General features: G+C 37.6%; 1 protein-coding gene across 18 annotated transcripts in view; it reads right to left on the bottom strand.

The window, feature by feature from the left end:
• Positions 1-24,062, bottom strand: part of LMNTD1 (lamin tail domain containing 1) — a 485,471-nt gene that overhangs the window by 7,169 nt on the left and 454,240 nt on the right. For 16 of the 18 annotated variants that reach the window (XM_058743304.1, XM_058743303.1, XM_058743306.1 and 13 more), the window contains 2 exons: positions 10,511-10,566; positions 5,473-6,082 (listed from right to left, as the gene is read on the bottom strand). Coding sequence is in view for 2 of the 18 variants with exons in the window: in XM_058743309.1 (XP_058599292.1) it covers positions 10,513-10,566 (54 nt within the window). In the remaining 16 variants the exon portion in view is untranslated. Of the gene's footprint in view, positions 1-5,472; positions 6,083-10,510; positions 10,567-24,062 lie in introns of those variants that run through there. The other 2 variants (XM_058743305.1, XM_058743313.1) reach the window with 2 other exon arrangements.

Genomic DNA, 24,062 nt, shown 5'->3' with positions numbered 1-24,062 from the left:
GAGTTAATTGTACAGATTGATATTGGCTTAACATTAAATTCCTGGGGGGTGGGGAACCCATCACACAAACCATGGCTGCCTTCTTTGAGTTTTTATTTGTATGTTGTGTTCTAACAGTAGATGACGGAGGTAGAGAGAATTTTCAGAAGCGTATGCTGACAGCAAGATAGACCTTTACTCTGAAGCCAAAGCTAGATGTAATCAAACACTGCATTTGCTCAATGACTTTCAAGTTTTATAACTATATATGTGTAGCCAGAAATGCTATACTCCATGTTTTTATTTCTCACTGAAAAAAAATTTTGTTTTTATTTTTTTGTTTTAAAGCAAGTTTTATAAAAAGTGAGTTTGGAAAAGTTAAGGTTTCTTAGAAAAATAGTCATCATATTACAGTGGAACAAATTCTTTCTCCATCTCTCACTTTCCAATGTACTGACAGACTCCGAAGGCAAATCTGGAATTACTATGTCCCTTCTGTAATGTATGGGAGCAAGTTCAAACACTTGGCCCCAGAACACAAAGCTCAGGATTGGCTCAATCTACCTTACAAGCCTTATTTCCTTGTTTTCCCTTTCATTCCATATTCTATGAGCACCAATATAAACGGCCATTTCTCAAAACACCCAGTGCCTTCCATTTATTTGCTGCATGTGCCGATTAACTTTCCTTTTCTCCGTTTGCCTGAAGTATCTTTACTTTTCTCTTAAAATCAGCTCCATGGCACCTATCTGGTATTCTTCATTCTCTAAGAACCCACGAGATGTTGTGTTTAGCTTTAATGTAGTATGTCTTTGATTTTTTTGTTTTTTGTTACAAGTATGTTTTCCACTGGCCTATGAGTCCCATAAAACCATGAATCATGTATCTTTTAAATTCCAGTGCTTAGCATATAATACTAGTTGCTCAAAAAATATTTGATGACTGGGGCACCTGGGTGGCTCAGTCGGTTAAGCGTCCAATTTCGGCTTAGGTCATGATCTTACGGTTCGTGAGTTCGAGCCCCGCGTTGGGCTCTGTGCTGACAGCTCAGAGCCTGGAACCTGCTTCAGATTCTGTGTCTCCCTCTCTCTCAGCCCCTCCCCTGCTCATGCTCTGTCTCTTTCTGTGTCTCAATAATAAATAAACATTAAAAAAATTTGGTGATTAAGAATGCATGACAGGGAAAAATGAGCCTACAAAATACAAACTAACTAAAATACAACTACAGGCCCTTCAAAATGTATCTCTAGCTAATCCACATATATTTTAGTGATTTAAAGAGAGAAAGATATTGAGGGGTCCAAGACAGGTGGTGCAGGAAATTAAGAGGTAATTTACAATTTCTACAGCCTATTACTGTTTCAAGGCAATATTTTAAACAGGTGTCCCTTGCTCACAATATACCCAAATAAAGTTTCTTGCTGTTTTGTTGTGATTCTTTGAAATAGCAGGATTCGACTGGTCCACCAAATTAACTAGGAGATATATTTTATTTTCCAAGATTGGGGCACACATTCCCAACTGAGATAAAAAAGGCAAGATCAAATTGAAAAGAAGTATGTATTTTCTTGGTGATTTACAAGTAGTGCTGGTTTTAAAACAAGGCCACAATATTCTTAGGCCTCCAACAGAGAAGTGGTATCTCTGTCCTCTCCCCTGGAATATAGGCTCCATAGCTCCTTGACTAATAGAACATGGCAGAGTGATGCTGTGTCAGTTTCTGCAGCCAGGTCTTAAGAAATTGGTAGCTTCCACTTCCTATTGCTTGGGGCACTCACTCTTGGAACCTAGACACCTTGTATGAGGGAGCCCAAGCTGCCTCATGGAGAGGCCGTGGGTCAGCAACAATTTGCCTGCCACTTGGATGAGCTATCTTGGGAGGGGATGTTCTCCTACCCACACCCATCCCCAAGCTCTTTATAGTTGCCCTGTTTTCAGCAGAGCAGGAATTATGAGAAATGACCTTGAAAAATATTTCCTATGATATTTCCACTCACAGTTATTATGTTCCTCCTTCTTGACCTAACTCTAATTATTAGTTGACTACTGTAAAATCTAATGTGCAAAACAAGTAGAAGGTAGGGAAGAGTATTTATCACTCATCCTTGCAATCTGTTGATATTAAGGCAAAATCTGGCTGCCTGGCCATCACACTAACCTCTTATTTAGAGAAAACTTTCTCCTTTCTCAGGACCACAATACGGACACATACAGAACACAGGTAGATCAGACAATACTGCTTTCAAACAATTTCACAAGTTTTACATTTTCTCATACTGTGGTAAAATATAAACAACAGGCTGGTAATTTCATGGCATTCAACCTACTGAAACTGTCTTTAGCCTAAGAAAAGTAAAATATTAGGAAGGTAAAACTTTAAAAATAAAACAAAATTTATAATTGTAACTAGTTTTCTTGTAATGTATTCCAAAGAATATGAATATGTTATGAATATGTCTATATGGATATATTTCAAGTCCATATGTATATAAACATAAATGAGTGGTAACCACTTACATTCTCTAAGTGCAAAGTTGTATTATTGCTATACATTTAAAACTTGCTCAGATTGTTAGAATCTAATGCCTCCTCTACTTGGACTTGGGATCAAGTGCTAAGAGTAGCAGGAGTTTACCTCCTAAAAGAACTCTAGCCCTGATACTGATCTGAAAATTTGGCTTCCTCGTCAAAACTCATTGGCAATTAACCAAAAACACTTCATCATCAGAGCAGTGTTTATCTATTCACATTTTTTTTCATTATTTCTTGCCAAAATCATAAAGTGTATGTGTGTGTGTGTGTATGTGTGTGTGTGTGAGAGAGAGAGACAGAGAGAGAGAGACAGAGAGAGAGAGAGAGAGAGAGAGAGAGGAAGGGGCAGACAGAATGTGCTGAGGTAGGGCTTGAGATGTTCACCTATTTTGGAAAATATTCAGCAGTAGGTAGGGTTTAGGATTTCTTTTTCATTGTAATTCATCTGGCTCATCCACCTGTAGATGAATTTGTTTCCCTAAACAGTGAATGTTGTTTAGCGGTGTCATTATTCAAATGCCCTATGAAATAATCCTCACAAGTCCTACAGTCCTCTGTTTGTAAGTAATTACAAACAGAGTGGTGCTGCTAACCTTCAGAAGGCAACAATGAAGTGGAAATTTCTGAAACTGTGAGATAAAGCTCACTGCTATGTAAGGCTGCTGAAGCCTAAATGATCAATGTTGTAACTTTCACTCACAGAAGCTTAGGAAAACAAAATGCTCCAAATCCACATTCTCTCCTTGTAATCCTTAAATAGGCTTGCCTGAGTGTTAACATTTAGGCAGTAAATGATTTACACCAGCAAAGGTGGGTCTATCTTCCCCCACGTATACCATTCTGGACAGAAACTGACAGTTCTTGCACAGGAAGATAGTTGAGGCATTGTACTAGAACACTCTGTGGTGACTTAACTGGCAAGGAATCTACTACAAATCCCAGCACTGAGCATTTATTTCTCTTTTTTTGCAGGGGCAAAAGGTTATACACTTTCTGAAAGTGCACTTCGCAAAAGTAAACAGTCCTTAAATGTACCATATTTTCAACCACCCAGAGAGGAAATGATTGGAGGAGATATTATGTTATTGATGAAGTGTCGATGAATTAGGAATATGTAGATGAAATTCTTCTGAAACTACATAATCTTTAAATATAAGGAAAACTATCTGAGCTGAAACGTGTTTTGCATTAGGAAACCTTTGCTCATATGAGGGAAATAATTGGAAACACCTGAAGCTTACATGCCACTTCTTTCATGTGTTTCTATCCAAATCTTTGAGAGAAGGAGGTTGGAAATCTGTTATGGGTGAGATCGCTTATTGGCTATAGTTACCAGAACCCTTTTGGTTGTATGTTTATACTCTCAATGTTAACATGATAATCACAAAAGGGGACAGATGGAAGAAATTGTAAACCATGAAATAAGTTAACTTTTATTGTGTACTCTGATGCCCTGTGGTCGTCTCATAACACCAGGACTACACAATTTCTATAGTAACCATGAAAAAAGACAGAACAGCCTACACAATTTAGCCAACACACGATTCAAAGATACTACTTACTAGTTCAAAGTAGCATAAAGTATTATTGGCAGTTTTCTGAAAACGGCAAGTCTATTCCTAAATGTCCAAAGAATGAGGAAATAATGTGATCAGTGTGGCCTGGTGACTAGAAAATATTTATGCTGCATCACTATGCAGGGGTTAATGTGAATCCTTTTTATATTAAACCCAAAAATATCTGACAATTTTTTTTTTGTTAAGCAATGTATATCTTCTCAGATGCTTTAGACTTGCATATGACTTTTACTTTTCACCTTGGAAAAACGAATCAGTTTTATTAAAGGTTTTTTTTTTTATCATTTTGACTATTTTTAAATGTATAATTCAGTGGCATTGGATACACTCACAATATTGTGCAACCATCATCACTATTTCCAGAATGCTTTCATCATCCCAAATATAGATTCTATACCCATTAAATATAACTTCGCATTAACTCTTTCCTCTAGTCTCTTGTAAATTCTATTATACTTTCCACTTCTGTAATTTTGCCTCTTCTAGGTACCTCAGATAAATGGAATCATAGAATATTCACCCTTTTGTGTCTGGCTTATTTCATTTAGCATTAACATTTTTGAGGTTTATTCATGTTGTAGTATATATTAGAATTTCATTTTTTAATGGGTGGATAATATTCTGTTATGTGCATATATCACATTTAAAATATCCATTCATCTGTTGATGGACACTTACGTTGTTTCCACCTTTTGGCTATTGTGAATAATGCTGCTATGAATATTGGTATATGTTTGAGTGCTTTGGTATACGACTTTTTAAAAATAAGATATTTTTAGTCTTGGTGTTTGAATGTAATGAAACAAAGTTCAGTAGTCACCACTGGATGGATTTTGGGGTTATTTTACTTTTCTTTCTTTCTTAATGTTTATTATTTCTGATGGAGAGACAGGGACAGAGTGTGAGCTGGAGACTGGCAGAGAGACAGGGAGACACAAAATCCAAACCAGGCTCTAGGCTCTGAGTTGTCAGCATAGAGCCTGATGTGGGGCTCGAACCCACGAGCAGTGAGATCATGATCTGAGCCGAAGTTGGATGCTTAACTGACTGAGCTACCCAGGTGCCCTACTTTTCTTTATTTTTTTAAACAGATACTGGGAAAAATCCATACTTCTCTCACTCCTCACATTCCAGGACTGTGTATGCCCCATTTTTCTTCACAAGTTATATAAATACACATAAATCAATGTAAGTTAAATTAAATTATGCATTACATGATATAGATGGGATTTGTTCTCAGAAACTGAAGCAATCATACCTTCTGACTACAAAGAGGGTCAACATTAAAAATGAGTACATTTCATTATTTTTCAAATTCTATACTTGTGGCGGGTATAGAATAAGATTATGAGAGAATAAGGAGTAAGAATGGTCGAATAAAAAAGTAGCTCAATCAGATTATTTAATTGAAACATTCTTGATATTTCATATACATGAGATTTGGGACTTAGTACTGTACCTAAAAGACACTATCTTTGATTATTTGGGGTAAGTGCAGGCGGGTTTAAAAACACCCAACTAGTTACTCCATAGAAACATCACCTATTACTTCCAGTCATTAGGAAGCTAAATTAATCTGTGCTTTAATGATGCAGAACAGATTCCAAGTGTAAAGAATCAGACCACAGATTCAGAATTTCTGAAACATGCTTTTAGAAAATACACCTGCAGAAATGGCAGAAATGGTAGACCTAAGAGCTGGGCAGGTTATAAAAGACTGAAATTAGTTATTGGGGAACATTATATGCATAAAGTGAAAACTGGGATGCTTTTGCTTTTGACCAATGTTTTTCTTTACAGCCTAGAAAACAAATGGTTTAACTTGATCACAAACTTTATCTCCTTCTTTAAGAAATGGTTACCGTAAAGTCCTGAGGAATTATCTTTTCTAAAATAAACCATTTCTTGCTTGCTGCTGGCTTCTTCTCCCTTGTGAAAGGCTGGCGGTGACATGTTGGGTATCCTTGTATTCTCTAGATTTGAATATTATTGTCCTGATGAAAAATAAAATAAATGGCAGTGCATGGTGAAATATAACACAGATGTTAAATATGCTGAAATTGTTATAGAATATAAAGGAGAGATATTTAAAGTCTTTCTTTCAGCTTAATCTTAAATTAAGCCCTGGAAATAGCAGATCTTGAACTTACTCAGGGATGAAGGACAATAATAGGAGGGAAGAAATTATTTTGTGATACCTCAACTTTCACCAAGGTGAAAGGATTCATTTTTTTCTCTTTTCTAACTCAACTCTGTAACGTGTGCTTATTTAGGTTACAGTTTTAATGATGATTTATGATGTAGGGGGCTCTTTGATTCTTAAGCAGCATACCTATCTCATTAGCTGGTCATGGATATTGTTTACTTCTGGCCTTGAATATGAAGATCAAAATTGTTCTGAGGCAACCAGTTTGATGAGCCATTTCTAAATGTTTGTACCCTTCATTTCCTTCTTGATGGTACCTGAATATTATCTAACTATCTTTTTCATTAAATATCTAAGATGTTTCCTGGATTTAAAATATATGAGATAAAACATAAAAATGTAATAAAAAAGGGAAAGTTTCCTTTCTCTGTGTATGGAACTGCTTGAGTCTTCTCTAGGAGTCAGAAGGAGACCTCACACTCTGAGATGTTTATGTTCTATGTCTCCCTTATGAAAGTGGAACTGGAGATGTTTGCATAAACATCTAGTTTTCTTTAAACTCTGGAATACCTCTGACCCAGTGTGAATATAGATTGCAGGTCTTTTTACTCCCTCCTTACAACCTAACTGTGACACAGTAAGATTAGGCTGGGAAGATAGAGAACAGGGTGTCAAGCAGACTTTGAAGGAAGGAGGTTGTGGGAAACAAATATTCATGACATTTCAACTGAAGAATTTTGGAAACATAACACTTTGAGAGGTGATAGGAGAAAAATATTAATGAGTAAATGGCAGGAATATACAACTAAGTATAGATTAAAAAATAAAAACATTTGACACCAGAAAATGTAACCATTAGATTTTTAAGACTTCTTTAGCAAGGTTTCACATTAAGGAGTGTTAAATATTAGTCCCTTTTTCCGGGCTGTTAAATACGGACTCATTGCTCACAAAAAGTAAATCGGAGGAGGAGAAATTGTTATGGATGGTTCTTGTCAGGGTCCCAAAGGAGTTTCTTTGGAGGGCTAGAAGTTCATCTCATGTCCACTTTGGGCCATTCAGAACACTAAGAGATATGTGAACATAGGTTAGTTCACAGAAGGACTCCATCACCAGTACTTTGCTAGGAGTGCCTCCTAGGTATAGGCACTGTTACCACTTATGAATTTAATATCCTGTGTTTACAAATTTTGGTGCTTTCTTGTCAGGTCCTAAGCAATTGGATACTCTTTTTTTTTTTTTTTTTTTTAAATTTTTTTTTTTTTTTTTAACATTTATTTATTTTTGAGACAGAGAGAGACAGAGCATGAACGGGGAAGGGTCAGAGAGAGAGGGAGACACAGAATCTGAAACGGGCTCCAGGCTCCGAGCCATCAGCCCAGAGCCTGACGCGGGGCTCGAACTCACGGACCGCGAGATCGTGACCTGGCTGAAGTCGGACGCTTAACCGACTGCGCCACCCAGGCGCCCCAGCAATTGGATACTCTTGAGGACAGTGCTGGTGATAGGTAACAAATCCTGCTTCTGTCCCTACCCTTTATCCCCTCTCTATTTTCTACCCTAGATTCCTCAGTGTCTCCTGGCAAGTCTGAGAGTTCATATGGCAGGTGGCAGACACAGGGAAATTACCTGGTCATTCCAGAGTTCTCTAACTCTAACTCATGGAAATTTCTGTTTCTGTAACTTCTGTGGCATCACCCACCTACACTGCCCATTAGTCACACAGCAGAACTCCCACACATTCCTTGCAAAGTACTGAGCAAAGAGCATTTGAGAGCTGTGACTCCAAGTACAACTGCATGGTTTTAATCAGTTGTAGCACAAAAATGTGATTAGCAGTCAAAGATCCCTGAGAATGAACTTTGCTTTGCTGTTTGTACCAACAATTAGCAGTCTGTTAAATTAGCAGTTTTGGAAATAAGACCTGAATCTTTTCTGCTGTATGGAGCAGTCTTAAGATTCTCATGGTAGCCAACGCCTATTTTTTTTTCTGTGAGTAAAAATGTCTCTTTCCTATTTCTACTTCTAAATAAGAAGAGGTATTTTTCCTTTCAGATGAGTTGGGAGGGGGTCAATAAGACAAAGACAATCTTAATGCTAGGATTCTAGTCTTAACTCTGTCACTTACTATCTAAGTGACTTTAGGCAAGTCACTGAATCTCTCTGAGCTAAAGTGTTTTCAACCATAAAACGAGATAATATCAGCCTATCTACTTCATAGGCTCAAACAAGATAATGTGAAAACCATGAAATGCTATATGAGCATATGGCATTATAAGTCGCCAAGGAAAGGTCATGAATATCAATGAGAACTGAAAGATGACTTAGTCTCTGAACAATTTTCCGTAAATAGACATTCTGGCCTAAGATCTGACTACCATATAAAATTTATTCACTGACAGATACAGTAAAATTTTGCTCCCAATAAAGTCTTCAGAAATATTCTGAGGGCACACTGATGGTCAGTCCTAAAGATATCACCAGATGGGGGTGGAGGCTCTGAGAAAACTGTAAGCCACCTGAAACTTTTCAAAACAGGGTGGGAAAAAAAATCAAGCCTACCAAAGAATCTCCTACAGAGGGGAATCAATGAACAAATTTGTGACCATGGTGGTTAAGCAAAATAAGAACTGAAGAAAACCAACAGAGGCCAAAAACCTTTCCCAAAATTATATTATCCAATATCCAATAAGAGGATTCAAAACATTTTCCCCCCAACCAAACCCAAAAACAACAAATCCTTGTTTTTATATATAATAACATGTCCACTTTCCAACTTATATGTGGTATAATTCTTTCCTGGCTACAGAAATGAAAGGTAATTGAATTGTAGAAATGCTGGTTGGTAATGTCTGTGGTGGATTTTAGATTCTCTCCTTTGCATTTCAACTACACTCTGCTCAGGGTTATATCAACTGGAGGAAATGGGTCCCAGGGAAGGTAGACCTCTGAGGGCAGGAATGATATCAGTGGGGATCAAGGCTGGATTCTCCAGTTCTCTGCAGTTAAAAGACCTTAGATTTAGTTTTGGTTCTGTGGTTGATTATAAGGTGAATTTTGGTAACTTGTCTCTACAGACTTCAGTTGCTCTAAAATGAGGTGTTTTGAAGAAATCTCTACATTCCTGATGTCCTATAGTAAGTGTCTGAGAAGAAAGCTTCTCAGAAGAACAGAGAGGTTGGGGCCACCATATTTTTAGGAAGTTGGAAGCTCAAGGGTAATGATGCTACAAAAATAGAGAGTAAAAGTAGACTTGTAAAAGAGCAGGTGACATTCAGAAAAATAGAAGATGATGATGATTAGAGAAAATCTAGAGAGAGACAAGCTGAAATAAATTGGGCCAGCTGAGCAATCTAAGAAAAACTGAAAGGTTGGTACACAGATGTGGGTTGTAGGGGGCACTATGAAAGGCCAGTAGGTTGTGTGAAGTGGTAAAATTAGGCCATTTCTGCCAGTAGGGTCTAGAATACGAACAAGTTAGGGATCAGGTGGCTCCAGCTTTATTCTTAAACCAAGGAATAAACATAAAGCCTACTCATAAAAAAAAGAGCAAGAAAACATATAACTAGATCAGTTATGCACTAGAGCAGCAGAGGATGTAAACTAGAGAAGAATATTGACCAAAAGGAATCCTTGACCACAAAAAATCACTTGTCATCAGCTCTTTGGGGAACACTTTAAACACAACCACCAACAAAACAGAAAGCCATTGAGATCTTCCTCAATTACTTAGCTGTTAATATCATGAAAAAGATGAGGCAATGTAGAAAGTGACTGGTTAAATGATACAGGGTCATTTATCAACTGAATAGCAGAGGTCAGAGTTCCTAATCCTCCCTTTCATTGCCATTTAAGAGACAGAAAACTATAGAGCATCTGCAATCTCTTAAACCAGAACAATTTCTGTTATGCTATTAATAATATGTTGCTCATAGGAACCAAAATGTATTGGCATAGTTGCAGAATGTTTTTTGAGTATTTGAAGTGACTCTGGATTCTAATTGTCCTTACTTATCCACCAATAAGGATAGCATGAGGATATAGGGCAAAAAGTAAAGATGTGAAATTTCCTTGTTTCCCATTCTTAGAAAGTTTATCATACAACAGGGAAGATAAAAATTGATGCATCCAAAAGCAACATAAATATTTAACAGAAAATTAATGACTATAGAATATATGAGAACAATCCATGTTCTGATGGCTTTTTATATTTACAAATTATTTTAGTCTTCTTATTTTTCTGCAGAGAAGGAAAATTTGCAATACTGTTACTTACCTTTAAGTTCGTTGCCTATTGCTTTTGTAACTCAGATGTCTTATTTTTCGTGGTCCCTGCAAACCCCCCGCCAAAAGGAGAGAGATTGAGAATCCAATATTCCAAGCAGTGATTTTTTTCACATTAAAACAAATCCTAGAATAAACTATAAAAAAGAATTTTTTTCCTTTGAAGAAGAAATATAAAGTTTAAGGACATTATTTAATGGTAACTTTAAACAAGGGGTTTGAAAACTACTTGAAGAGTATTGTGTGATTATTAAGCCCAAGTTTTCAGTGAATCATTTTAAAAGGAAACTTATATTTCAAGACATAATTAATCAAAACTTTGAGAGAAGAAATATCCATCTGAAAGATATATTTTTAAAAACTGAGATTGCAGGGTAATTTTACCAGCCTGTAAAATTCCTCAAATTCTCTATTTTCTACACTCACAGCTGCCATAATAATGAAGTAGCTAGTGAAGGGAGGTACAGAAATCAGGCTGCATCAGGAGGCAGGCATGAGATGGTGTGTGGACAGAAGTAAATGATGCTTAGCCTCTCAGTTTAGCTAACTTCACCCCGGTGATGAATGAGGTGACAGATATGGTGGCTTCCTTCACTTCTATATACTTAAGCAGCCATTGAAAGTAACTTTGTTTAATTTCTACACAGAAAATGAGAGTATCAAACTGAAATAGCACTCAATTGAAAAATACCAAGTACCACTTAGTTCTAGCCCAGAAATGAGATGTTCTTTTATTCCTGTAAAATAAAAGATAAGAAGGCAAAATAATTTTCAAAGTACAGACAATAATGAGCTCCTCTGGAAAAAAAAAAACAACTACAGGAAAAGCTACTCAGTTATATCTAACCCTTTCTTTTTCTCTGAAAGCTCAGAAGAATTATCAAGTTAAATTGCCAGTATTTGATTACAAAGAAACAATATCCAGAGGCTGGATGTGAAAGTGTGATCTGAAAGAAAGATGAACAAAAATGCAGGGTGTTTCTGGTTAACACAGTGATTCTCTTAGTCACTAATAGGTTTCTGAATCCAATGAGTCAGCATGCTATTTGGCTCATCACAGTGAAAACTTTCTGAATAGTAAGTTGTGGACCTGGGGCATGAATAGGTTTCTAAGGTATTTTCCATACCAGAGACAGTGGCTCAGATGTAAGAATCTAGCTCATCATTTCTCATCTTCTGGAGCAATTTGTTGGCATGAAACAAACCTCGTGAATGTTTTATGTATGTCTTTCCAAACTGAGTGGCCTGAGGATGGAGGTTTTGAATTGCACCCTGAAAACTTGTTCTTCAGCCAACAAAGTACTGATTTTAGAGATAAAAATATTTATAAAAAAATTCCCATCTATAATTTCTTGAAATTTAATGACAGAATTATCAGTAGCAGTGGTGTTTATTTCAATTTCAGTGAGTGATGGCAATTTCTTGATGGTTATTTGAGCCCGAAGCATTCAGCCTTAGTAACTTTATTATTGTTTTTTTAATGTTTATTTATTTTGAGAGAAGGAGAGAGTGAGAGAGAGAGAACACTTGCATGAGCGGGAGAGGGTTGGAAAGAGAGGGAGAGAGAGAATCCCAAGCAGGCTCTGCATTGCCAGCACAGAGCCCAACTCTGGGCTTAAGATCATGACCTGAGCTGAAGTCAGGAGTCAGATGCTTAACCAACTAAGCCACCCAGGTGCCCCCCCCCTAATAACTTTAATCTTACAATACTCTGACTTCCTGAAATAGTATTTCTTACTTGTGTGAAAAAATGGTTCACTAATTATTTTTCCATAAATGAGATTATAATATTTCATAACTAAAGGTAAATTAACTTTAAAATACTTCTGTCTTATAATGTTGAATTGTTTTTAGATAACAGATCTAGCCATGAAGTTATCCAATCATTCTGTCATTAGAACTAATGTCTTAAAATTCTTTGTATGATTATTAAAAAAAACTTTATTTCACCTTTAAGAAGAGACATATAAATGGTTTTATTTGTCTACTATTTAGAAAAATGTCCTGTAGGAATACGGTGATGTTATAGTATAAATTTTCTGAAAGCAAGCAACAGAAAGAAAAATCATTACCTCTGAATACATGATGTGATATAATTTCCTTTATAAAAAAGTTCTTGATTTTTTGATGCTGTTATTTTGATAACAAAAATTGGACAGAAACCCTTGATAGTTTTCAGTGTTCCTTCAACTAATTATTTTCTACTCAGTCTATGTGTAAGAGGTCCAAGTAATTGGCCTTTGCTATTCTAAAGGATAGTCAGATTTTTTCCCCTACATATCAGTTCATATAATTTCTAATTATATTATTGATTAGTACTATGTATGTGTGTGTATAGATAGATAGATACATAGATAGATAGATATAACGTTAAGTAAAAACCAGAGATGTAACACTCAACATTCCAAATTCTTAATCGATAAATGTAAATAATGTGACACAAGTATAAACATCAATATAGAGAACAAATAACTTATATAGAGGATACTTAAAGATAATTTATTTCTAACTTGTATTTTTTCCTTTGTTATTATTATGGATTAGAAATATGTTCTTATAGGGAAGAAATATTTTGATCCCAGCACAGACAAGCCAGACCTATTGAACTGTAATGAGAACTTGCCTACAGTCCAACTAAAGTAAAACTCCATAAATGTGATCTTACGATATATAGAGCTTACGGTGGTGAGATTTTAAGTGTTTAATTCTTGCATGTTATCTATGTTCTAGTTTCCTTTATTTTCTTTTTTTTTTTTTTTTTTTTCAATGTTTTTTATTTATTTTTGGGACAGAGAGAGACAGAGCATGAACGGGGGAGGGGCAGACAGAGAGGGAGACACAGAATCGGAAACAGGCTCCAGGCTCCGAGCCATCAGCCCAGAGCCTGACGCGGGGCTCGAACTCACGGACCGCGAGATCGTGACCTGGCTGAAGTCGGACGCTTAACCGACTGCGCCACCCAGGCGCCCCTAGTTTCCTTTATTTTCTAACAGATTGGCTTTTATAGTGTGGTTCTGCCGTCTTCAGAAACAAAGGAACATTGTTGTTATTATTATTATTATTATTACTATAATAACATTGTCTGGAAGACAGTTGTAGCTGTAGAGTCTACAATTAAAATGAATCCCACTACAGGGTGCAATATGGATCACAGATGATAGGCAAAGGGTATCAGACAGCATGCAAATAAGGTACATTAAATTGCACACACCACACTGCCTGCTTAAAACAATGTCTATAGGATACTATCTTCATACTAATTCCTGCCACTTAACTGAGCTACAGAAGAAGACTGACAGTGTGGTCCACATTCTGTGAGGTAATCTCAGCAAAAAGAATGCAAATTCTCTCTAGGCCTAGGAGAAACGGTGGCAACACAATGCAAACACATCTGCTTTGTCAAAGGTTAACCTAAGTGCACCTCCTTCATGGTGTCCTCATGCCTTGCCTCTGTGTGCTAATAGCTCCAAGGGCATACCACATTCTATCAGAAATGTTTATTTTTTTCAGATTTTTATTGTGAAAAATTTGAAACAAAGAAAACATGAAAGCATAATACAACCAAATATGTATATCTGTCACCCAGCTTTACTAGTTAATATTTTGCCACTTTTCATGATCTCTCTATGCTTATATCACAGAACCATTGAAAAATTAAGATCTTTGTATGAATCTAAGAACAACCAATATAACCACAACAAAAAGAACACAATTAATGACACACGGGAAGAACAATGACTTGTCAATATCTAATATTAATTCTACATTTAAATGTACTTAATTGTCTTAATATCTTTTTAGCTGTGACTTTTGTTTTCTTTTTAACAAGTAGCTTTTTAAGTGAAATTAAATGGTAGTGATGTGGTGTAGGCCAATTTAACAAGGGCTTAAACAAGATTATTTCTCTCTCATTTAGCCTGGAGATGTGCTGATCCAGGGCATTTAGTGTGGCTTTTCCATCCTAACATCAAACTCACAGCTTCGTCTCTGACCTGAAAGATGGCAGCTGCAGCCCTTGTTATCACAGTACACAGGAGACACAGAGAAGTACAACTCCAAGGGCATAATCCAGATGTTGCATACATGATTTCTGTTCACATTCCATTATGCAGAATATAGACACATGGTCCTATCTAACTGCAGCAGAGGCTGAGACAAATAGGATTTATTCTTGGTGGCCATGTGTTGAGGTTTCCCTGGACTTGTGCATTGTGTATCTGAAGGAATGATGGTTTAGGGGCAGTAATTAGCCATCTCTGCCAGAGATATTCCTGGACATGACTAAGCTATGATGAACTATATTAAAATCAAATCCCTACATGCTGCAATATAATGATAGGCCTAGACTTATTTCAGGTAAGACTATTTTTCTCCTACCTTAAATAAGCTTTCTTAACACTCATTTTGAGTTCATCAATCTATTTTTTAAGATTTCCTTTCTTTCCTTGTCAAGATATGTCAGTGCTCATTACTGTAACTAACTCTGCTTACTTCTCCTTTCTAATTTTCCTTTATTGTTATCATCAAGTTTCTAAAAAAAGTATTTTATCTAAGTATAACATACTTTTATTTAAGTATAATTAACATGCAGAAAAATTCACAAGTCATAACTGCACAGCATGGTGAAAACAGTGAGAAAACAGTGATACATGTAAACACTATCCAGATCAAGAAGTGGAGCACTGTTTGTATTCTAGAAGCAGTTTGTGTAGCCTCCAAGTACTACTCCTCTCCTCCAAGAGATAATTATTCTGATCTTTAACACCATGGTTTAATTTTGTATGTTTTTGAATTTTATATAAATGGAATCATACAACATGTATTCCTTTTTGTCTGGCATCTTTTGCTCAATATTATGTTTATTAAGTTCACTGATGTTATTTCATTGGCAGCAGTTCATCCACTTTCATTGTTTATGGGGTTGTATTAATAGATCATAATTTATCCATTATATTACTGATGAATAATTGGATTGTTTCTTAGTTCCTGACTGTTACAAATGCAGTTGCTATGGGGTGCCTGGGTGGCTCAGTCAGTTAAGCATCCGACTTCGGCTCAGGTCATGATCTCATGGTTTGTGAGTTCGAGTCCCACGTCAGGCTCTGTGTTGACAGCTCAGAGACTGGAGCCTGCTTCGGATTCCATGTCTCCCTCTCTCTCTCTCTCTGCCCTCCCCCACTCATGCTCTGTCTCTCTCTGTCTCAAAAACAAATAAATATTACATTTTTTTAAAAAAAACAAATGCAGTTGCTATGATCGTTATTGCATTTTTTTTCTTTTTTTTTCCTTCTAGTTATTTATTTATTTATTTACTTACTTTTATTTTTTTATTTTTTAATATAAGAAATTTACTGTCAAATTGGTTTCCATACAACACCCAGTGCTCATCCCAAAAGGTGCCCTCCTCAATACCCATCACCCACCCTGCCCTCACTCCCACCCCCTATCAACCCTCAGTTTGTTCTCAGTTTTTAACAGTCTCTTATGCTTTGGCTCTCTCCCACTCTAACCTCTTTTTTTTTTTTTTCCCTTCCCCTCCCCCATGGGTTTCTGTTACGTTTCTCAGGATCCACATAAGAGTGACACCATATGGTATCTGTCTTTCTCTGTATGGCTTATTTCACTTAGCATCACACTCTCCAGTTCCATCCACGCTGCTACAAAAGGCCATATTTCATTTTTTCTCATTGCCACATAGTATTCCATTGTGTATATAAACCATAATTTCTTTATCCATTCATCAGTTGATGGACATTTAGGCTCTTTCCATAATTTGGCTATTGTTGAGAGTGCTGCTATAAACATTGGGGTACAAGTGCCCCTATGCATCAGTACTCCTGTATCCCTTGGATAAATTCCTAGCAGTGCTATTGCTGGGTCATAGGGTAGGTCTATTTTTAATTTTCTGAGGAACCTCCACACTGCTTTCCAGAGCGGCTGCACCAATTTGCATTCCCACCAACAGTGCAAGAGGGTTCCCGTCTCTCCACATCCTCTCCAGCATCTATAGTCTCCTGATTTCTTCATTTTGGCCACTCTGACTGGCGTGAGGTGGTATCTGAGTGTGGTTTTGATTTGTATTTCCCTGATGAGGAGCGACGTTGGACATCTTTTCATGTGCCTGTTGGCCATCCGGATGTCTTCTTTAGAGAAGTGTCTATTCATGTTTTCTGCCCATTTCTTCACTGGGTTATTTGTTTTTCGGGTGTGGAGTTTGATGAGCTCTTTATAGATTTTGGATACTAGCCCTTTGTCCGATGTGTCATTTGCAAATACCTTTTCCCATTCCGTTGGTTGCCTTTTAGTTTTGTTGGTTGTTTCCTTTGCTGTGCAGAAGCTTTTTATCTTCATAAGGTCCCAGTAATTCCTTTTGCTTTTAATTCCCTTGCCTTTGGGGATGTGCCGAGTAAGAGATTGCTACGGCTGAGGTCAGAGAGGTCTTTTCCTGCTTTCTCCTCTAAGGTTTTGATGGTTTCCTGTCTCACATTCAGGTCCTTTATCCATTTTGAGTTTATTTTTGTGAATGGTGTGAGAAAGTGGTCTAGTTTCAACCTTCTGCATGTTGCTGTCCAGTTCTCCCAGCACCATTTGTTAAAGAGACTGTCTTTTTTCCATTGGATGTTCTTTCCTGCTTTGTCAAAAATGAGTTGGCCATACGTTTGTGGGTCTAGTTCTGGGGTTTCTATTCGATTCCATTGGTCTATGTGTCTGTTTTTATGCCAATACCATGCTGTCTTGATGATGACAGCTTTGTAGTAGAGGCTAAAGTCTGGGATTGTGATGCCTCCCGCTTTGGTCTTCTTCTTCAAAATTACTTTGGCTATTCGGGGCCTTTTGTGGTTCCATATGAATTTTAGGATTGCTTGTTCTAGTTTCAAGAAGAATGCTGGTGCAATTTTGATTGGGATTGCATTGAATGTGTAGATAGCTTTGGGTAGTATTGACATTTTGACAATATTTATTCTTCCAATCCATGAGCAAGGAATGTCTTTCCATTTCTTTATATCTTCTTCAATTACCTGCATAAGCTTTCTATAGTTTTCAGCATACAGATCTTTTACATCTTTGGTTAGATTTATTCCTAGGTATTTTATGCTTCTTGTGAATGGGATCAGTTTCTTTATTTGTCTTTCTGTTGCTTCATTGTTAGTGTATAAGAATGCAACTGATTTCTGTACATTGATTTTGTATCCTGCAACTTTGCTGAATTCATGTATCAGTTCTAGCAGACTTTTGGTGGAGTCTATCGGATTTTCCATGTATAATATCATGTCATCTGCAAAAAGCGAAAGCTTGACTTCATCTTTGCCAATTTGGATGCCTTTGATTTCCTTTTGTTGTCTGATTGCTGATGCTAGAACTTCCAGCACTATATTAAACAACAGCGGTGAGAGTGGGCATCCCTGTCGTGTTCCTAATCTCAGGGAAAAAGCTCTCAGTTTTTCCCCATTGAGGATGATGTTAGCTGTGGGCTTTTCATAAATGGCTTTTATGATCTTTAAGTATGTTCCTTCTATCCCGACTTTCTCCAGGGTTTTTATTAAGAAAGGGTGCTGGATTTTGTCAAAGGCCTTTTCTGCATCGATTGACAGGATCATATGGTTCTTCTCTTTTTTTTTGTTAATGTGATGTATCACGTTGATCGATTTGCGAATGTTGAACCAGCCCTGCATCCCAGGAATGAATCCCACTTGATCATGGTGAATAATTCTTTTTATATGCTGTTGAATTCGATTTGCTAGTATCTTATTGAGAATTTTTGCATCCATATTCATCAGAGATATTGGCCTGTAGTTCTCTTTTTTTACTGGGTCTCTGTCTGGTTTAGGAATCAAAGTAATACTGGCTTCATAGAATGAGTCTGGAAGTTTTCCTTCCCTTTCTATTTCTTGGAATAGCTTGAGAAGGATAGGTATTATCTCTGCTTTAAACGTCTGGTAGAACTCCCCTGGGAAGCCATCTGGTCCTGGACTCTTATTTGTTGGGAGATTTTTGATAACCGATTCAATTTCTTCGCTGGTTATGGGTCTGTTCAAGCTTTCTATTTCCTCCTGATTGAGTTTTGGAAGAGTGTGGGTGTTTAGGAATTTGTCCATTTCTTCAAGGTTGTCCAATTTGTTGGCATATAATTTTTCATAGTATTCCCTGATAATTGTTTGTATCTCTGAGGGATTGGTTGTAATAATTCCATTTTCATTCATGATTTTATCTATTTGGGTCATCTCCCTTTTCTTTTTGAGAAGCCTGGCTAGAGGTTTGTCAATTTTGTTTATTTTTTCAAAAAACCAACTCTTGGTTTCGTTGATCTGCTCTACAGTTTTTTTAGATTCTATATTGTTTATTTCTGCTCTGATCTTTATTATTTCTCTTCTTCTGCTGGGTTTAGGCTGCCTTTGTTGTTCTGCTTCTATTTCCTTTAGGTGTGCTGTTAGATTTTGTATTTGGGATTTTTCTTGTTTCTTGAGATAGGCCTGGATTGCAATGTATTTTCCTCTCAGGACTGCCTTCGCTGCGTCCCAAAGCGTTTGGATTGTTGTATTTTCATTTTCGTTTGTTTCATATATTTTTTAATTTCTTCTCTAATTGCCTGGTTGACCCACTCATTCGTTAGTAGGGTGTTCTTTAACCTCCATGCTTTTGGAGGTTTTCCAGACTTTTTCCTGTGGTTGATTTCAAGCTTCATAGCATTGTGGTCTGAAAGTATGCATGGTATAATTTCAATTCTTGTAAACTTATGAAGGGCTGTTTTGTGACCCAGTATATGATCTATCTTGGAGAGTGTTCCATGTGCACTCGAGAAGAAAGTATATTCTGTTGCTTTGGGATGCAGAGTTCTAAATATATCTGTCAAGTCCATCTGATCCAATGTATCATTCAGGGCCCTTGTTTCTTTATTGACTGTGTGTCTAGATGATCTATCCATTTCTGTAAGTGGGGTGTTAAAGTCCCCTGCAATGACCACATTCTTATCAATAAGGTTGCTTATGTTTATGAGTAACTGTTTTATATATCTGGGGGCTCCGGTATTTGGCGCATAGACATTTATAATTGTTAGCTCTTCCTGATGGATAGACCCTGTAATTATTATATAATGCCCTTCTTCATCTCTTGTTACAGCCTTTAATTTAAAGTCTAGTTTGTCTGATATAAGTATGGCTACTCCAGCTTTCTTTTGGCTTCCAGTAGCATGATAAATAGTTCTCCATCCCCTCACTCTCAATCTAAAGGTGTCCTCAGATCTAAAATGAGTCTCTTGTAGACAGCAGATAGATGGGTCTTGTTTTTTTATCCATTCTGATAGTCTATGTCTTTTGGTTGGCGCATTTAATCCATTTACATTCAGTGTTATTATAGAAAGATACGGGTTTAGAGTCATTGTGATGTCTGTATGTTTTATGCTTGTAGTGATGTCTCTGGTACTTTGTCTCACAGGATCCCCCTTAGGATCTCTTGTAGGGCTGGTTTCATGGTGACAAATTCCTTCAGTTTTTGTTTGTTTGGGAAGACCTTTATCTCTCCTTCTATTCTAAATGACAGACTTGCTGGATAAAGGATTCTCGGCTGCATATTTTTTCTGTTTAGCACACTGAAGATATCGTGCCAAGCCTTTCTGGCCTGCCAAGTTTCAAAGGAGAGATCAGTCACGAGTCTTATAGGTCTCCCTTTATATGTGAGGGCACGTTTATCCCTTGCTGCTTTCAGAATTTTCTCTTTATCCTTGTATTTTGCCAGTTTCACTATGATATGTCGTGCAGAAGATCGATTCAAGTTACGTCTGAAGGGAGTTCTCTGTGCCTCTTGGATTTCAATGCCTTTTTCCTTCCCCAGTTCAGGGAAGTTCTCAGCTATAATTTCTTCAAGTACCCCTTCAGCACCTTTCCCTCTCTCTTCCTCCTCTGGGATACCAATTATGCGTATATTATTTCTTTTTAGTGTATCACTTAGTTCTCTAATTTTCCCCTCATACTCCTGGATTTTTTTTATCTCTCTTTCTTTCAGCTTCCTCTTTCTCCATAACTTTATCTTCTAGTTCACCTATTCTCTCCTCTGCCTCTTCAATCCGAGCCGTGGTGGTTTCCATTTTGTTTTGCATTTCGTTTAAAGCGTTTTTCAGCTCCTCGTGACTGTTCCTTAGTCCCTTGATCTCTGTAGCAAGAGATTCTCTGCTGTCCTGTATACTGTTTTCAAGCCCAGCGATTAATTTTATGACTATTATTCTAAATTCACTTTCTGTTATATTATTTAAATCCTTTTTGATCAGTTCATTAGCTGTTGTTATTTCCTGGAGATTCTTCTGAGGGGAATTCTTCCGTTTGGTCATTTTGGATAGTCCCTGGAGCGGTGAGGACCTGCAGGGCACTTACCCCGTGCTGTGGTGTATAACTGGAGTTGGTGGGTGGGGCGCAGTCCGACCTGATGTCTGCCCCCAGCCCACCGCTGGGGCCACAGTCAGACTGGTGTGTGCCTTCTCTTCCCCTCTCCTAGGGGCGGGATTCACTGTGGGGTGGTGTGTGGCCCGTCTGGTCTACTTGCACACTGCCAGGCTTGTGGTGCTGGGGATTTGGCGTATTAGCTGGGGTGGGTAGGCAAGGTGCACGGGGGCGGGAGGGGCAGGCTTAGCTCGCTTCTCCTTAGGTGATCCACTTCAGGAGGGGCCCTGTGGCAGCGGGAGGGAGTCAGATCCGCTGCCGGAGGTTTGGCTCCGCAGAAGCACAGAGTTGGGTGTTTGCGCAGAGCGAGCAAGTTCCCTGGCAGGAACTGGTTCTCTTTGGGATTTTGGCTGGGGGATGGGCGGGGGAGATGGCGCTGGCGAGCGCCTTTGTTCCCCGCCAAGCTGAGCTCTGCCGTCCGGGGGCTCAGCAGCTCTCCCTCCCTTTGTCCTCCAGCCTTCCCGCTTTCTGAGCAGAGCTGTTAACTTATGACCTCCCAGACGCTAAGTCGCGCTTGCTGTCAGAACACAGTCCGTCCGGCCCCTCTGCTTTTGCCAGCCAGACTCGGGGGCTCCGCTTGGCCAGCGAGCCACCCCTCCACCCCGGCTCCCTCCCGCCAGTCCGTGGAGCGCGCACCGCCTCGCCGCCCTTCCTACCCTCTTCCGTGGGCCTCTCGTCTGCGCTCGGCTCCGGAGACTCCGTTCTGCTAATCCTCTGGCGGTTTTCTGGGTTCTTTAGGCAGGTGTAGGTGGAATCTAAGTGATCAGCAGGACGCGCGGTGAGCCCAGCGTCCTCCTACGTCGCCATCTTCCGGAACTCCTTTATTGCATTTTTTTGTATATTTATGTATATATTTGTTAGGCATATAAAATTCCTGGGAATGGAATTGTTAGATTATAAAGTAATGGGATATTTGTATATCCAAATATATATTTTTTTGGCTTATTGCACCCAGACTTCTAGTGTAATGTTGAACAGAAACTGCCATAGAGAGAATTCTTGTCTATCTGGATCTCAAAGAGAAAACTTTCATATCTTCCCCATTAGTTATGGCAATTTGCTTTAGGATTCTTATATATTACATTTATCAGATTGAGAAAATTCTTTCTGGTCCCAATTTTCTAAGGTTCTTTCTTCCTGGGTGGCTATTTAATTTTATCAAATGCTTTTTCTATATCTTTGAGATGGCTATATAATTTTCCTCTTTATTCTGTTAAAATGATAAGGTTATGGGGCACCTGGGTGGCTTATCAGTTAGGCGTCCAACTTCAGCTCAGGTCATGATCTTGTGGTTCGTGGGCTCAAGCCCCACATTGGGCTCTGTGCTGACAGCTCAGAGCCTGAGGTCTGCTTCACATTCTGTGTCTCCCTCTCTCTCTGCCCCTTTTCCACTCTCTCTCTGCTCCTTTTCCACTCATCTGTCTCTCTCTCAAAAATAAACATCAAATTTTTTTTAATCTCTAAAATGTAAGGTGACTTGATTAATTTTCAAAGCTCAAACCAACCTTGCATTTCTGAAATAAACCCACTTTATTTGTGATGTATTATCCCCAAATAATCCATATATCAAAGAAGATATCACATTAGAAATTAGAATATATTTTGACTGAATGATAATGAAACTATGACATATGTCAGACCATAAACATGACATTATTATATAATTCTTTTAGTGTCTATCCTAGATTACAATGTGAATCCTTGATTTACTAAAGACTACTATAAATTATAATTTTTACAACTTACTGGACAAAACATGTAATTTAGAGTACTTTAATTCCAATTACTCCCCTCCCAAATTATGTATTATTGCTGTTGTTATAGATTAAATTGTGTCCCCCCAAAATATATGTTGAAGTCCTAACCCCAGGAACCTGTGTATGTGACCTTATTTGGAAATAGGGTCCTTGCAAATGTAGTTAACTAAGATGAAGTCATACTAGATTAGGGGGGACCGTAACCCAATAACTGGTGCCCTCATAAGAAGAGAGAAATATGGACACAGATACTTAGGAGAGAAGGCCATTAAAAAGCTATCTACAAGCCATCTACAAGCCAAGGACCACCAAGGATTGCCAACTAAGAAGAGGGAAGGAAAGATAATCCTCCAGAGCCTTCAGAGAGTATAGCCTTTATGAACACTGTGATTTCAGACTTCTGGTCTCTAGAATTGTGAGAGAATATATTTCTGTTGTTTTAAGCCTCTAAGTTTATGGTACTTTGTTACAGTAGCCCTAGAAAACTAATACAGTTGTCATGTATTTAAATTCTATATAAATTTTAACCCCTACAAGACAATTTGTATTGTTTTGTATAGTGCATATTCATTTATGTTTATCCATCTTTGACTCTTTCCATTTTTCTTCATTTTGTCCTTCATCTCTGTACATCCTTGCTTTCTTCTTGAAGTACTTCTATCAGTATTTCCTGACCTTGGATTTGCTGTCGATGAATTCTCTTAGTTTTGTTTACCTGAAAATGCCTTTATTTTACCTTCACTTTCTGAAGTATACTTTTGCTAGGTATAGAACTCTAGGTTAGTAGTTCTTTTAGTATATAACACATTGACAATATCATTCCATCATCTTCTAACTTCTGTTATTTGCTTTTCTGAAGTTTTATTATAATATACATTGGTGTTCCCTTTGGATTTGTGCCGCTTGGGATTTATTTTTCATAATTCTGTGACTTGGTGTCTTTCATCAATTTTTGACAATTTTTTTCATTATTTATTTATATGTTACTTCTGCCCCAATCTTTCACTTCTTTTCCTGTGGAACTCAAATTACAACTTTATTAGACCTACTTTTTCCTAATCTCTTTTTATAATCTGGTTTTTTTTTCTTTCCTTTCATTTCTTACCCCAATTCTTTCCTTTCTAGTTTTTGGAATATTTTCTACAACACAACATTTTCATCATTGCTTCTAAAATTTTCTTTAAAACATATATCTAAATCTATGAGATGCTTGCTCAAAAACTTTCAGTATCTCCATTTCTGTCTGTCCTTCAGAAAACATGTATTAAACAACTATTATGGGTCATGCACTAAGCTTAGTGCAGGGGACAAGAAGGTAAGCAGTGTAAAAGTTATTTCTATCCTTTTAGAGTTTACA

The sequence above is a fragment of the Neofelis nebulosa genome, chromosome 8 (genome assembly GCF_028018385.1).
Source record: "Neofelis nebulosa isolate mNeoNeb1 chromosome 8, mNeoNeb1.pri, whole genome shotgun sequence".
NCBI lineage: Eukaryota > Metazoa > Chordata > Mammalia > Carnivora > Felidae > Neofelis > Neofelis nebulosa.
The sequence above is the reverse complement of the archived record's forward strand: the minus strand, read 5'-3'. Positions and strand labels throughout refer to the sequence as shown.